Raw genomic sequence first — 15781 nt, forward strand, 5'->3', positions numbered from 1 at the left:
CTGAGTCGCACGCTAACCGCATGCAATTCCGATGTTTACGAAGTTGGCCGATGTTGTAAGTATTGTGCATGCATCGCACTGCACATGCGCGATTACATGAAAATCCCTGGCAGCGGGGGGACTTGTGACGCGAATCACGCCAAATAGCATAATTTTGGCCCCGCCCCCTGCTTCACAATGCCGTGAATATTGGCATTGTGTAGCGGGATGGGGCCAGAATGACGCGACCGTGTGGCCATGCCCCCACTCCGGCCACAACAGCCGGCCATGTCCCCGATTTTGCCGATCTGGCTGCCCCCTCCCAGAAGGGGCAGTCAGAATGTCGGCATCTCTGGGCATACCTTGGAGGTGACGGGAGGGTGGTTAGGCAGACGCGGATGTGTCACAGGCGTGACGCTGTAAGTAGCTGTGTCCGAAGACGCAAAATCGCTCACACAGAAGTCCATGTTCAGATGGAGAAACTGCACCTGCCCTAGTGCTAGCGCAAGTTTCAATGGTGCTGCAAGTGGGTGTCCTGGTTTTAAAGAATTTGGCCGCAGCATTAGAATAAGACGCAGCTAGTTCTCCATGTGAATCAGAATCAAGCCCGCTGTGTGGAGCACTGGCAAAACATTTATGTCCTCATTTAGGGTTAGCTGTGTAGGGAAAATGCTGCATGTTCACATCCGATTATTAACATATGTCCCCCTACTTTACTTAGTCCAGGAGTAGGCAACGTATCTCACTCCAGCTGCTGTAGATCTACATATCCCAGCATACCCAAATGATGCGAATTGAGGGTATGTGGGGAGGGGGTGGAGCTAAAATGATGCAATTAGCTGTATTTTAGCTCCGCCCCCCACCTACGGCCCTGCAATTCCAGGCAATTATCTCCCCATCCTGCCGACTTCACTAGGAAGTGGGCGGGATGCGGGAGAACTGGCCACTTTTCTGGGGGTGCGGGGGACTACCGGAAAAATCTGGAGTATCCTGATTAGGCAAGTATGATGCTGTGGCAGGACATGCTGGGATGTGTAGTTTCACAACAGCTGGATTGCCACAGGTTGCCCTGCCCATATCTTGTCTGAAATAAATAAATTACACCTTATGTTTTCTGTTTTAAGATGATGTGTATCCATGACATATAGACGGTACATATACCAGCACTGACAGGTGACATAGAGAGAGTAATTGGAGTGTATATAAATCAGCAGCAGATATTCTAGCAAGTTACAATTGTAGGAAATACTTTATGAAACCAACAAACACTGATAAATTAACAAGACTTTATCACTTTTTTTGTATTTTTATATTTGTAATGTTACAAAACCTTTGGTTCATAACAAATAGCTTTCAGGAGAGTTTTACAAAAGATGTAAAAATATAAAATAAAAACACAAATTTTGTCCACAAGAGAGAAGCTTTAATGAAACCAATAAAGTGGGCCCCCAACCCCCTCCACAGCTACATTAGCCTATCCAAGGGAATGATGCACAAGGCACAGTAAGAGGTTCCTAGTTCATATGTTACTTAGAGTTAGGTTAGGTGAGAAGGACTTCGGGCCCACGATCTTGTGTAACTCTAACCCTAAAGCTCTGTACTTTGGGGATGGGGGGGTGAAGGGGTTACCCACTCATTGCATGAGGAACCAGTGGAACATAATTTGGACTCAATTATTCCAATGATTCCTCTTGTTGTGAACATGTTGGAGATGCACAGCGGCCTGACCTGCAGGAGCTGCCTCATTATCAAATATTAATAATTATAATAATCAAAATATAAACCAAAGATAAAGACAGGAAACAAGAAAATGTGACCCCCACCCCACTGACCGTACCATGTGATCTGCCCTTTTTAACCTCACTTGACAGAAACCTGCTGAGCTGTGATTAACCCCTTCCATCCCTAAGAGACTTGCAGAACAGTGATTTTCTCCTTCCCAACTACGGGGGCACTGGAGAACCATGAAAAACCCCATCGCAGCCAGAGACCTGCAGAGCAGATATTAACCCATTTTAAGACAGAGACATGGCAAGAGCAGAGCCCAATCCTTTCTCTGCCAGAGACCTGCAAATTCTTCAGAGCAGTGATTAACCCCTTCCATCTAAGAGAAAAACCTGCACAATACTTTCTCTGCCAGGACCTGCAAAACAATGACTAACCAATTTCTGCTAAAGAGTCCAGAAGAGCAGCTAACTCCTTCTCAGTCAGATACCAACAGATAACCCTGAGGGCTGAAACAAACCCTTCTCTACTCTATTCCAAAGTATACAGAAGATGTTGGAGGGTAGAGGAGGCATCATTGAAACACAATGGATGGGTTTACAGAGGTACAGGGCATTTTTCAAGGCACTTTGGAAGCTGGGTGATGATACTGACTTTACTGTTGTCCTTCCTTCCTTTTCTTTCCAGATACAGATTCCTGCTCTGCAAAATACACATAACTTTCTCACCTTTCTCCAAGTCACATATCATGTACAGTACTTTATATTCTACGGGACAAGACATCAATGTACTCTTCACAAACACCTTTGGTTACTATGGAAACTAATTTATTTAACTTGAAGTAGGTCACCTTGGTCCCAAATGATACTGAGCCTTTATAATTTGTGACCATAGTCTGTTAAGAGGAGAATTGTGGGTCACAACACAGCTGTGACACAATTTATTGAGTGAAGTGAATAAATAATCTCCTTATTGATAATGTCCATTTTTGGTATTCATAACGTTAACTGTGCTATTGGGTGTAAAGACACAGATGCCACAAGCTTCGGCATGTGGACAAGAGCTCACATGGTCAGACAGGCAGCTCTTCCCCCACTTGCACCTGCATGTACCTCATCTAGGAATAAGGCTAATGTTTGGCACTTTTGAATATTCAATCCTGTCAGAAAGACCTATACATCTAATGTGTAGTTGTGGTATTTGGGAAGGGTAAACAAACACCATGTATCAGAAACATGCAGTTATACGTTGTTTTATGATGCTATAGAGAGTGTCCATCCCTGCTCTAACTCTTGCAAGTGGTGGCTGTACCAAGATCACTGTCTGACCAATAAGAACTAATATAAGTACCAGTGCAATAACCGTTATGGAAGACATGGTTCAAATCTGTGAAGGGGATAAAAGTAACGATGTGTGCCACCTAACAAGCGGCAAAGATGGTGTAACCTGGCCCTCTCCCTTCCTCCCTCCCCAGGAGATTGATACTGCTCCACATGATATCTGTGTGAGGGAGATAGGCAGATCCATGAGGTCTCACACTTTGTCCAGAAGGGAGCGCTGCCAATATAGAAGCCTCTTGGGAGTGCCATACTGCCTGAAGATCAAGACAGCCAGTCCAAGGAATAGGACACAAAGTAAGAGGAGGACAGGTATTACAACAGCTGCAACGCTCACTCCTCCACTGGCTTCATCCATTTCAATGATTAGCACTTCTGTGTTATCATCAACATCATCAGGTTGCCTGACGGTGCTGCAGCCAAAGTAGTCCTGCACAAAAGACTTAGGGAAACCAGATTCTGTCTTCAGTTGCTGGTTATTAAACTTCCAGTACTTGTTGCCCTTGTAGAAGTAGGTGAAGGCTAGAAATAGGAAAAAGGTGGTTATATAAAAAAAGGAGCCAGTAATTAAACAAATGAGGAAGTATAATAAAAGTCAATGCAATAAAAGCACAGAACTAGGAAATAGGATAATAGGTTGTCTTCACTGCTATAAAGTCACAGGAGACTTCATCCAGTCAGTGTAATCTTGTGTGACCATCAACAGACAATAAGGAGCCTACACTGTGTAGAAGGACGCAATCCCATGAGTACCTGCTACATTTCCAGGTCATTTAGATGTGTGCAAAGTAAAAATACAAGAAATTATATAATTTTATATTTACTAGTAAATGTAAAACATAGATTTCCTGGATCATTCTCTACTGAAGTCATGTTTAATCTAATGTATTTCCAGCAGGGCACAGCTATGCTTCCTTACCTCCATCTTTTCCATTAAATGCTGCTCGAACAGAGTCAGGGATTCCTTCCCACAGTGTTATAGGTTTTGGGTAATCTGCATCGACTGTCCTCATCTCCTCGTTAAACCGATAGTACCTGAATGAGAGAAGATAGAGAGTGTGGAGAAAGCACAGAATAAGTTTAATCAATGAGTTCCATGATCTGTACCCTCTGCCCTTGTTAGGTCATCACCATCACTTACTTGCTTCCTCTGAAGAAGTAAGTATTTCCATTGGGCATCCAGTAGATAGCAGCATCAATTTTATCACTTGGTAATCCTCGACCCAACTCCTTCAGTGTCTTGGGGTACCCAGGCTGGAGAGTGGCCTCATCAAACAACCAGTGCTTATCCCCTGAACACATATACCACAGAAATACATATGAGCACTAAAATCTAAAAAGAGCTCCTCAGGGGATGAAAAACAACTTTCTAACTATAAAGGCATTGCTTTCAGTTTGTTTTACTTGGCACAGTTTTATAAATTACACTTAATAAGCAAGATAAAAGGCTGCACAAGGATAGATATTGTCCTTTATATAGTTACCCTTGAAGAAGACAAATTTGCCATCTTTCCTTTCATATGCTGAATTTATAGAGTTTGGAAGCCCATGCCAGAACTGTCCAATGGGCAGTGGGTAACCATCTATTACACGGTTATTCTGTAGGCGCCAGAACCAGCGCTCCTGTGACAAAAAGGATCCATTAGTGATGAAATACAGATGATGGAGTTGATCAGAAGGTGGTTGTTGTAGAGGCGATTAGATATAAAAATAATCACACTTCAAAACATTTGTGACTACTGTATACTGACCTTAAAGATAAACATCTCTCCTCTCAAAATGGCAATGGTGTCAAAATTGCCTTGACAAATATCAGGCCCATATCGTGGTACATCGGGATCATCAGGATTGTCTGGTCGGTGACGTGGAGTGGGATGAGGTGCACGCGTGGGACGAGGTGCACGTGTTGGTGGTCCTTCCCCATGGCCTAAGTATGGGTTTTAAAATTAGTGGGATTTCAAACAGTATCAGTAAGATAGACAATAAATCTCTGTATTAGCATAGGTATTCCAAACTATCTTATTCACCTTCACTGACACACAGGTGCCTTACAGCTATGTTGGTAATGTCTGTGCAGGAACTACCACAATATTGAAGTGAATATCTAGCATGCAATTTCTACACCTGCTTCCACTTTCCTTTGAAGTTATGGAACTTCCACCTGTCTTTTAAGCTTGTATTCCTGCTATCTTACAACATCATTTGGGGTCTATGTACTAAGCCTTGGAGAGAGATAAAGTACCAACCAATCAGTTCCTAACTGTCACTTTACAGGCTGTGTTTGAAAAATGACAGTTAGGAGCTGAATGGTTGGAACTTTATCTCTCTCCACTTTATCTCTCTCGAAGGCTCAGTACATAGACCCGTTTGTCTATATTTCTGCATTTCTACGTTTGTCATATATTTCTAGAGCCTTACTCACCACTTCCATATATCTGCTGGATACCTTGACGATCATCGTCTGGTAGTTGAAAGTTCTGAGTGTCCATCCACTGGTAGAATGGTGCCATAATAGCTGATGGATCTTGGGAATGTTCTAGACCCAGTGCATGGCCTAGTTCATGCACGGCCACAAGAAATAGGTCATTGCCTAATTGAACAGGGGAATAAAAATATTTTTATTTTAGACATTTCGCACAATACCGCTTCTAGCTTTTCCTTCTTGATTCCTATCTTCTGTTTTACATTATGACATTATGACTAATTCCCCATTCCCTCTCCCATGCACTGCTCACTACTGGTTTCAGTTTTTATTCCTTTTCCTTACTATCAAGATCATCATTCCTGGATGTCCATGGTTCTGCAGAATCGAAGTGAGTGTCTCCACCAATGCCAGGCCCAGGAAAGTATGCATGTGCCAGAAAGCCCCCGACTCCATCAAAAGGGGTGCTATCCCCATGGAAACCATCAGCGAAGAAAAGCATGATGTCAGCATGTTTGGCATAGCCGTCCTGAATATCCACATATCGAACCTCACGGAACCGCAGCGGGGTCACACTCTGCCAGACCGCAAATGCTCTTCGGATAGACTCATATGTCTCGTATTCGCCCGCTTTTGGTGTATAATTCTGTATGCTGGAAGTAAACAGTTATTTTGTTACAAACCTAGGATAGAACCTAATTCTAAAATGATGCTCCAGGATATTGTGCCACGTACCAGAAGGTGATGTCCTTGTGCGACCATTTTAGTCCCTGTGCAGCGTATCTTTTTCGCCTCAAATTTGCTTTAATTTCAGCCCCAAACTTATCTGGAACACCACATCTTGGCCTTTTCATTGCCCTGAAATAACAAAACCAATAATCATTTAGTTGATGCTAGGGAATCCCCAAAGACAGGTCAGTCAGCAATCTGTGCTGAAGAAGTATAGACTTTGGGCCTGATGCAGATTTGGGAATAGAGTAAGAAAGGGCAAGTAACTGTGCATGTTGGTAAAACCATGCTGCACTGCAGGTGGAATACCGATTCCAGCGCCTGGCCGACAAAAGCAGAGTTCGCGGCAGCGGAAGCCCGACAGCGCTGGAAATCCCGATCGTCGCTAAGGTAAGTATAAACTAACCTAACCCCCTAACCCACCTTAGGGGTGCCTAACCCTAACCTCCCCCCCAAGTGCCTAACCCTAACCCCCCCTTCCCCGCTGCCTAAACCTAAGTCCCCCGGGGGGTGCCTAACCCTAAGTCCCCCCGGGGGTGCCTAACCCTAAACCTCCCTCCCCCTAGCCTAACCCTCCTGGGGGGGTGCCTAACCCTAAGTCCCCCCCGGGTGCCCTAAACCTAACCTCCCCCCCCCCGCGCGGCTGTCCGCTCGCGGCGCCCGGCATCCCTTCGATCGGGATGCCGGGCGCCTGTCTCTCCTTATACCATCTGGGAGGGTAACCAGTCGTGTATTATTCCCCTTGCTACACCTATTGGTGTGATATGCTTGTTACTTGTTTGTAAATGTGAGTGAGATTTATCAATAAATCCAAATTTATTCTGGTGTTTTTACAATATTACGCTATGTTTCTCTGGTTGTCTTGCATTTGAGAGAGAAATTCTGGAAAAAGATGTTGAGAATATACGACCTTTGAAGAAATAGTTTTGAATGACGAATAATCATCCAGTAGTTGATGAAGTGTAAGAAAAACTTGTTTCTGGACTTTCACACCATTGACTGTGATTAGCGCCATTGTGAATTATTATTTTTCCGATTTTTTACTCATTTATAGGATACTGTGAAGGGTCCACATTGATAATTTGCAGGCAGCAATCCGAGTGTTGTGTTGTGTGTTGTTGTGATGATTGTTGTAACTCTAGGGGAGATTTAGCAAACCCTCTAAAAGGGTAAGATGTGTTGCTCATACCAACAAATTAGATTCTAAAAATTAATTTTCTTGAATGTACTAGAGACAAATGACAGGTAAAATCGGATTGCTTGCTATGGACACGACCTTCTAATTTTCAGAAGGTCTAAACATCCTTGGAAGCACAGTGCAGCAGGCCATTGCACAGAAGGGAAAGTAGTATAAAAATACAGCTGCATTGTCTAGATTAGACTACCCTCCCTAAACAAAGTTTTGGCAGAAAGGTCAATATCCGAGCATCTATTACAAGGTCAGACATAGCAAGCTACAGATGTCAGTATCTTAAATGGACAATATTGTACTTGTACAAAATGCTACCTAACATATACTGCAGGTCTGACAAGACTAAGGTGGAATTTATTATCCTGAATAAGTGCAGAGTGCTAAATGACACAACTCAAACCAGCCCCATTGCAAAGTACATCAGCAGTTGCATCTTGTTATTACGATGTTTCAGTGGCAGAGACAGCTAATCATATGAGGATGGATGAATGGTGCACATTACGCACAAAGTCGGGAACCCTCTGCCAAAAAGCTTCAACTGTGGAGGAAGTTTGTCTTTCAACAGGACAATGATATAAAGTATAATGCAATAGCAACAGCGGAGTAGCTATAAATGTCCTTGCATAACCCCAGTCAGAGGCCACACCTTAATCCCAGCGGAAATTGGTGGCTGGACCTCAAACTTGCTGTCTAACCCTGCTCTTCAACTAACCTGACCCAGCTTCAGTAATTCTGCAATGAGGAATGAGACAATATTACCCAAACACACCCCTTAGGATGTTTCAGGCCCTGATCCTACACTGCCTTTGTCTTTCAGGGAATAAATGTATAAGGCAGCATCAAGGTGTCCTATAAATTGTCATCAACTGCTAACAACCAGCAGTAACCAATACCTCTCCGTGTTGCTATCCACCTTGCCAGTAACAGTGAGTCCATAGAACTTCTGCATAGCAGCGATGGCTTCAGTCATTGATTGTGGGGAGCGCAGTGTGTGTGTGCGGAGGTCTCCTGGAGGCAGATATCCATACTGCTGTAGCCAGCCCTGTAGAAACAGAAGAATGTGAGTGATATCATGATATAATATTGATCATTTATGCAACATCACAAAGCCAAATAATAAGTTAAAGCGTGAAATAATTAAATACAGTAAGATATACTAACAACACATTCCATTATTACCACATGATGGCTATCGATCAGAAGGTTTATAGAAAATAAGTGGGTAATCTTGTCTGCTACCTCTTACTAATAGTATGTAGGAATATGTAAAGGTAAGATATTATGTGCAGCATGGTAGGGATACACATGAATGTAATGGTAATTTTTGGCATAGGCAGCATTATGTCTCCAGAGTATTGGGTAATGTCACATGATCAGCTAATAATCTATATCACCGGGGATAAAATACTTGCCGCACTGTTATTTCATAGATACATGTGGATTACAAATATAACAGTAGGGTGTCCATAATGGGGGCATAACTCACTTGCACGCCCAGGGCCTGATTCTGAGTCGCGTGCAATGTCAATGTCAGACACAGTCGAGCGACTATTTTCTACTGCGCATGTGTCTAAGTCTCACTGTGCATGCGACCAGAGTCCGTGCGCACAGAGTCGCAGTTTGGATTGAGGCACATGGTCTCAGAAATGTCTTGAAAATGTATTGGATATTCCTGAGCTGTGACTGGGAGGTGGCTATACGGACACACACAGATGATCTGTCCTATGGATGTGTTATAGGAATGCAGTGGGCAGTGGCGTAACTAGGGCAGGGCGAGCGGGGTTCGTGCCCTGGGCGCCATTGGACCGGCGGCGCGGGGGGGGGGGGGGGCGCCGCCGGCCACGGTACCGGCCCGCCCGCCCTAGATAGCCAGTGTAGCGCCGACCGCAATGAGTGCGGTCAGCGATACACATTTGCACAGGACCGGCGCTAGGCTTCCAGCGCCGGTCCTGTGCTGCACGCCTGAGCCCGTTCCCTCCCCCTGAGCACTTGCCCAATAGCGCCAGGAGGCGGGCGCAGGCTGTGCATAACACACGCATCGCCGCCAGCGCTGGCGGCGATGCGTGTGTTAAACAGCAGCCAATGAGAGTCAGATAGCCTCTCATTGACTGCTGCAGCACCCACTGCAAGAGCCGGACTTCCGTCCGGCTTCTGCAGTGGGTAATGGGACTGACGTCATGACGTCAGTTCCATAATGCTGAGCGCGCCAGCCCGGGCGGACTGGAGGGCGGGAGCGGCATCGCGGACAGGAGCAGGAGCGGCGTGGAATCAGGTAAGTATATTTTTATATATATTTATTTATTTTTAAACCTATCTGCACAACGGGGGAGGGGTTGGCTACTACTGGGGGGGACATCTACTGGGGGTGCCATTGGGAGGACCTCTACTGGGGGGGGCTACTCTACTGGGGACTACTACTTGGGGGGGGCTACCACTGGGGGCATTCTAAAAGGGGCCTAGTATTACTAGAGGCACTGCACTCGGGGGACCACTACTGGGGGCAATAATAGGAAGGGCCACTACAGGGACCACTGGATAGGGGGGGGGTCACTACTGGGAGCCTGCATCAGGGGGACCACTACTGGGGGCACTGCATGGGAGGGGGGGACACTACTGCTGGGGGCACTATATAAGGGGCTTACTGCTAGGGGCACTGCGGGGACCACTACAGGGGGCACTAGATAGGGGGGATCACTACAGGGTGCCTGCATAAGGGGACCACTACTGGGAAAACTGCGTGGGGGGGACTACTGCTGGGGGCACTATATAAAAGGGCACTGCATAAGGGGATACCGCTACTGGGCGCACTGCATTGTGGGGACTGCTACTGGGGGCACTGCATAAGGGGGAACACTACGTGGGGCACTGCATTTGGGGGGCCACTACTGGGGGTACTGAGTAAGGGGAACTAATTGGGGGCTGTATAAGAGGGACCACTACTGGGGATACTGTATAAGGGGCACTACTATGGGCCTGCATGAGAGGGACCACAACTGCATACTGGGGGTACTGTATAAGGGGTGCTACTGGGGTTAAGGTGCATATGGATAGGAATGTTCAATTTGAAAATAAAGGGGTGTGTCATGTTGACACGCCCCATTTTTAAGTGACCACGCCCATTTTTTGACGCGCGCGCCTTAGGCGCGCGCACATGGGCTGGGGGTGGGCTCCCTTTTCAAATTTGCCCTGGGCTCCAAATACCCTAGTTACCACACTGGCAGTGGGTGTGTCGCTGAAGTGGTTGCAAACTCAAACGCATGATAGTTCACATTGTAGGCCACACTCTGATGGAGAATCTGGACCTGGAATGGGGCTGGTACATGTTTCGATGGTGTGACCGATGGTTGCATGTAGATACGAGCCAAGTGGTATTTGAGCGTCTAAAGACGTTCAAAGTGGGCCTCTCAGTCCTTGCACAATCAGACACATGGCTGTACAGCATGGAAGGGCTAGGAGCCGCATTTGCAAACAGTCACAGAAGCAATACTGGCAAAAGGCGCGCACACCGATGTTGCCCTATCCTACTCCGAATCAGCTCCCCAGTGAAAAAGAGCTCAATAAAGCTGGAAGCGAGTTGGTGGACTGTGCATGCTGTGTGTAACTATTTGGACGATCTTCCCTATTGTGTTTCTGGAAAAAGCTTTGTTGAGCCTATACAGGGTAGTCCGGACTTACCCTGTATTTCAGATCCTGTGGCTCCATACTTCCAATTGGGTATGATGCTCCATTTTTATTTGTTTACAACAAATCACCAGCACTTTAAATGAAATCCGGCATTTGGATTTTATATGTTGTTTCATGTTTTTAATATGTTTATTTGTGGATTTTTAAATATGATTTTTTTTCAATTGATTAATAAAATGCTTTTAAATAGCATTTTTTGAAGTGTACCTATTTTATATTGGAATATTTGTACTATAGGATATTTAACATTATTTTGATCTAATTAGATGCTTCTAATTAGTATTTTTCTGAAGGAATTCCGCTCTTATTTTGAAATATATTGTAATCAATTCTATATACTGAGCGCCAAGGAGTCATCACCACTGTTTTATAACATTCTATTTTCATTGGGAGTTTAGGGACTCTCATTATTGTTTGACCACTACGGCAGACTACAGACATATTGTACGCTTCAAGGGGTTTCAATACGTTTCTGGATACAATCTCTGAGATCTGTTTTTGCATCACCATTCTACACTGTATTTGTGAATTTACATTTCACTGAATGTATTAATAGAGCTGGGATGACAGAAGTTAATTCATTGTACTGGGTGGTGTGGTTACAGCAGGGCTGGAAACACTTAAGGCCAAATTCTGCCAGTGAAACGTGTGAATTCATACAGCCAAATATTTTCCAGGATCAGTGGTAAAATGTCCCTTACTTCTAAGTTCAGCCTTCTTGGTTACATTCTAGAATGAAAGGGTAAAAGCAGTCCACTAGTTTGGATTAAAAAGAAAAAGCTTTGGAGTGTCTCTGATTGGTGTTTCTCAAAATAAAAACAGATATTTTTTAACAGTAAAGTCTTAGTAGTACGAGGTAATCAGACTGTCCCTGATTTATCTGATACATTTTATAATATGGTCAACTCTGTTAGTATTGTGATAAATGTAATGCAATGGAAAACTACAGAGATGGGAAATGTTGAAGTTGATCCACAACACTTCAGACCCGCAGTCATCTTGGAACAGAGTACTAGGGACTGAGTGCAGGTCTGTGCATTAGAATGTGATGACCTTGGCAGATGTACGGATAGGAGTTTCTTGCTACTACAGGCAATGGAACAATTTATTTTAATGAGGTGGAAGCTGTAGAGATTACATATATTAGAAGACATGCCTGAATTAGGGATGGACGATTAGAGGGTCCGTATCAATTTTTTGGATCAATAAGGGATCATTACTTGTGAACTGATATGGCGCATTTTTCATTATGGGAAAATCAAACTTTTTTTCCAAATAGCTCATTTGCACATGCGCACAAGGGACCCTCTTCATTCACATAACACTTCTCTAGCAAGCAGGATACTTATTGATTACACTGATATATTGCACTGCCTGTATCAATTGGTAATTGGTCTAAAATCTGACTGTAAATATAACATTATTTTATATATATATATATATATATATATATATATGTCTGTATATAGATATTCAATGACCCTACCTGACCTGAATTTATGGGACCTGTTACAGACCTGAAAGTGAAATACTGTATTAATCAGAATGCACAGATGTAGGTGAACAGACTCCGCTGCTGTTACCACATAAGGGGGCTGTTTCAGAGTCGCACACTGATGAGACCGCTTTAGCATCTTTTGCTGTAGTTGTGTCTGTGACTTTATGCTAATGCTTGTATCAGCCTTTTCCCTGGAGTACAAGCCTGTGTCAGCGTTTTAAGACATTGACATACTGTACTCTTGGTGCGTCTTTAGACACTATCATCAGGTGCACCCTCAAAACTTGTGCCTGCCCCATGTTAGGTCCAGAATCTCTATCAGATGTGAGTGATTTAGTGTCTTGAGTTTGCCATCAGTTCAGTGACGCATCTGCGACCCTCATACAACACGCCCATAAGACGGTACATCTCCGTGTGTCTGAATAGTCACCTCCCAGTCACTGCCCAGGAATGGCCAGCACTTTACTGATAGCGTACGTCTCAATCGCTACTGTGCCTCTGTGTATACACCCCTTGGGACGCATGCGGTGTGCGACCTTTCAGTTGCTTAAGCGTATGCACAGTGGAAACACAGAGACCATTTGTGTGAATATTGGCATTGCATAAGACTCAGAATAAGGTCCATAGTCTGTATATTATATGCATATACTGTATATAAAGAAGCACAGATGTTCCCTCACTTAGATGGCATGATATGTATAACAATCAGATAAAACAAATGGTGATATAATCATGTAGGAGAAAAGCTAAGGAAGGGGGAAAGGTTACTGCATTGTGAGATGGGGTTTGCTGGCTGATGCACATAGACCATCTGTGTGACATATTATCACGTGAGCAAATGAATACAGAATACGGTGAGCACTTTTCAGGGTACTTGTACTACTTGCCTAATTTACTTATCTCATCTCCAGGAGAAGCCTGGAGAGGAGATGTAGCTGACAGCTTTGGGGACAGGGCCGGGCTCTTCATGTCATTAGGCCCCACCCCCATTGTGACAAAATGCGATTCATTGGTCCGCGGGGAAAGGGTGGGGCCAAATGACGAGCTTGCATCATTTTAGTTCCGACAGTTCGTACAGACCTAAGATTTCCTGTATTATCTCCCCATCCAACCCACTTCCCTAGGAAATAGGCAGGATTCCGAAGCTCCGCCTACTGTTCCGGGATTCGGGGGACTACCCGAAAAATTGTGAGTCTCCCACAACTTCCAGGAGAGCAGGCAAGTATGCATTCATATATATTCTGACCCACATGGAATAAAGTAATATCAATAATGTAATTGATGGGCAGCATAACTGAACAATAATTAGCATTGCTGCCTCACAGCACTGAGGTGATTGATTCATTTCAAACCAGGGCCCTATATGTGTGGAATTTGAATGTTCTCCAAGTGTTTCTGCGGGATTCCCATGGGTACTCTGGTTTCCTCCCTGAATCCACAAACACACTGGTTGGGAAATAGGCACTTAACAAACAAAAAGTAACTGTAGTGTGTAGGTGTGCCCATGTGATAGGGAATATTTAGATTATAATGACATGAAGGTTGAATGTTTGAAACACCATCTAGGCGAGTACAAATTTTGGGGTAATTTATTTCTCGTTGTGTTAAAGCAGGAAATTTAAACGGCAATTCTATGCGATGCAAAAACCAATGTGCGTTCTTAATGCCTGCTTAATGCTCTTTAACATTCATAAGCCATGATACAGAGATGGACACTGTTTGGGTTCTGGGTCTGTGATCCCGTATGCAGTGAAACTGGCTGTGACATCTCCGTTCCCACGGCCATTAAGAGCAGACATTGGGTTACTTAGAACTGCAATAGTCGAATGACCTGCGACCGATATACATCTTTGTACACAGATGCATAGATTTGCAAAGCCGCAGGTGGGCGTCTCAATACAATCCCGGGGGCTGTGACATTTGCATATTTTTTCACCCAGCAGCCACGGAATTAGCGCACACTTCTGAATAAGGCCCTATGAACGGCCTGTTTGAAGTGAGGACAATATATAATAAATGCCTTTGTTATTCAACAGCCAATTGTACCGATAAATTTTGCTATAATATAAAAATGTCAGTAAAAAATATGTCCATTAATAAATAATATTGTAATAATTATTTGCAATGATTGGAAACCCTGATAGGGATGTAACAAAGTTTAACAGCACTTTGTCAGACGAGGAGTTAACAGTTATATTATTGTCTCTTCAGTGAGAGAGAGAGTGAGAGAGAGAGAGAGAGAGAGAGAGAGAGAGAGGAGCATCAGTGTGTAGGGGGATGTTCTGAAGGAGATAATGTATTTGTCTCTCCTGAGGCTACATAAAATGGACACAACTTCAAAGTGTGGGGGAGGGAATGGTCTATCACTGCAACGTATACAGGAAAACTGCTTATAGTTACAGGAAAACCTTACACAGATGTAGGGCAGAGAGGGGGGAAAGCCAATCGTGAAAAGGGAGAGGAGGAGATGTTATAACTGGTAGATGAAATATCCTAAACACATTCTCACATTTAGTTATGCCAGATGGACAGTTTTGAACAATAATAATGAAACCTTACGCAATCAATAACAATGCAACAAAATTTCTGTCAATCAAAATAGGCTGATGTAAAATTGTTTGCAAAATGGGTAATTATATGACTGTAAGACAAAACCACAGGCAAAAATTGTGTATTTTTGCCCATATGCAGAGAAGAGATGCATACATCTTAAAATGTGTCCACATTATCGCAGCGGAGCGGGGGTAGGGGGCCTATCCAGCACGGCGCCCCCTGCAATGCTTTCCCCGCTTACCACATTGCACTGTCCCTGTATACACCATAGTAGCTGACTTTCTGGCTGCCCCTAGGAGAGTGGCAGGGCTGTGAGGGGGAGGGTGCTTGGCATGACATAGGGGCGGTATGGAGGCAGTGTGTGGGGTGTGGCCACAGTCACATCCTCATGTCCACACCCACGTTATACAATACAGAGATTACTGGCATTGTACAGCGTCATCTCCCGCCCGGATCACCCACGTCACCCAATAAGTAGGCGGCTGGGGGCGAGTGGCGGCCAACTCTGGGAGACTTGCCCACTTTTCCATGCGGCCAGAAGCATCACCCGATTTTTGGGAGCCTTTTTAACCAGCGTGTAAGCATTTTTCTCGAGGTCTGCATGAGTTACATTGGGGTGAACAAGTTCTTATTGTACCACTGCCTATGTCCAACTACCCCCT

The 15781-nt window shown here is 44.4% G+C and overlaps 1 protein-coding gene across 1 annotated transcript in view; it reads right to left on the reverse strand.

Moving 5' to 3' along the window:
* Positions 1-1251: 1251 nt before the first annotated feature.
* The window catches only part of MMP14 (matrix metallopeptidase 14), a 33028-nt gene continuing 18498 nt past the window's right edge, over positions 1252-15781 (reverse strand). The window contains exons 2-10 of the mRNA XM_088469978.1: positions 8278-8426; positions 6199-6321; positions 5809-6116; positions 5464-5631; positions 4793-4968; positions 4526-4664; positions 4183-4333; positions 3961-4076; positions 1252-3563 (exon numbers count right to left, since the gene is read on the reverse strand). Coding sequence (XP_088326104.1) covers positions 3238-3563; positions 3961-4076; positions 4183-4333; positions 4526-4664; positions 4793-4968; positions 5464-5631; positions 5809-6116; positions 6199-6321; positions 8278-8426 — 1656 coding nt within the window. The 3' untranslated portion in view covers positions 1252-3237. The remainder of the gene's footprint in view (positions 3564-3960; positions 4077-4182; positions 4334-4525; positions 4665-4792; positions 4969-5463; positions 5632-5808; positions 6117-6198; positions 6322-8277; positions 8427-15781) is intronic.

Source organism: Taudactylus pleione, unplaced genomic scaffold (genome assembly GCF_031769625.1).
Source record: "Taudactylus pleione unplaced genomic scaffold, aTauple2 ptg000095l, whole genome shotgun sequence".
In the NCBI taxonomy this organism is placed as follows: domain Eukaryota; kingdom Metazoa; phylum Chordata; class Amphibia; order Anura; family Myobatrachidae; genus Taudactylus; species Taudactylus pleione.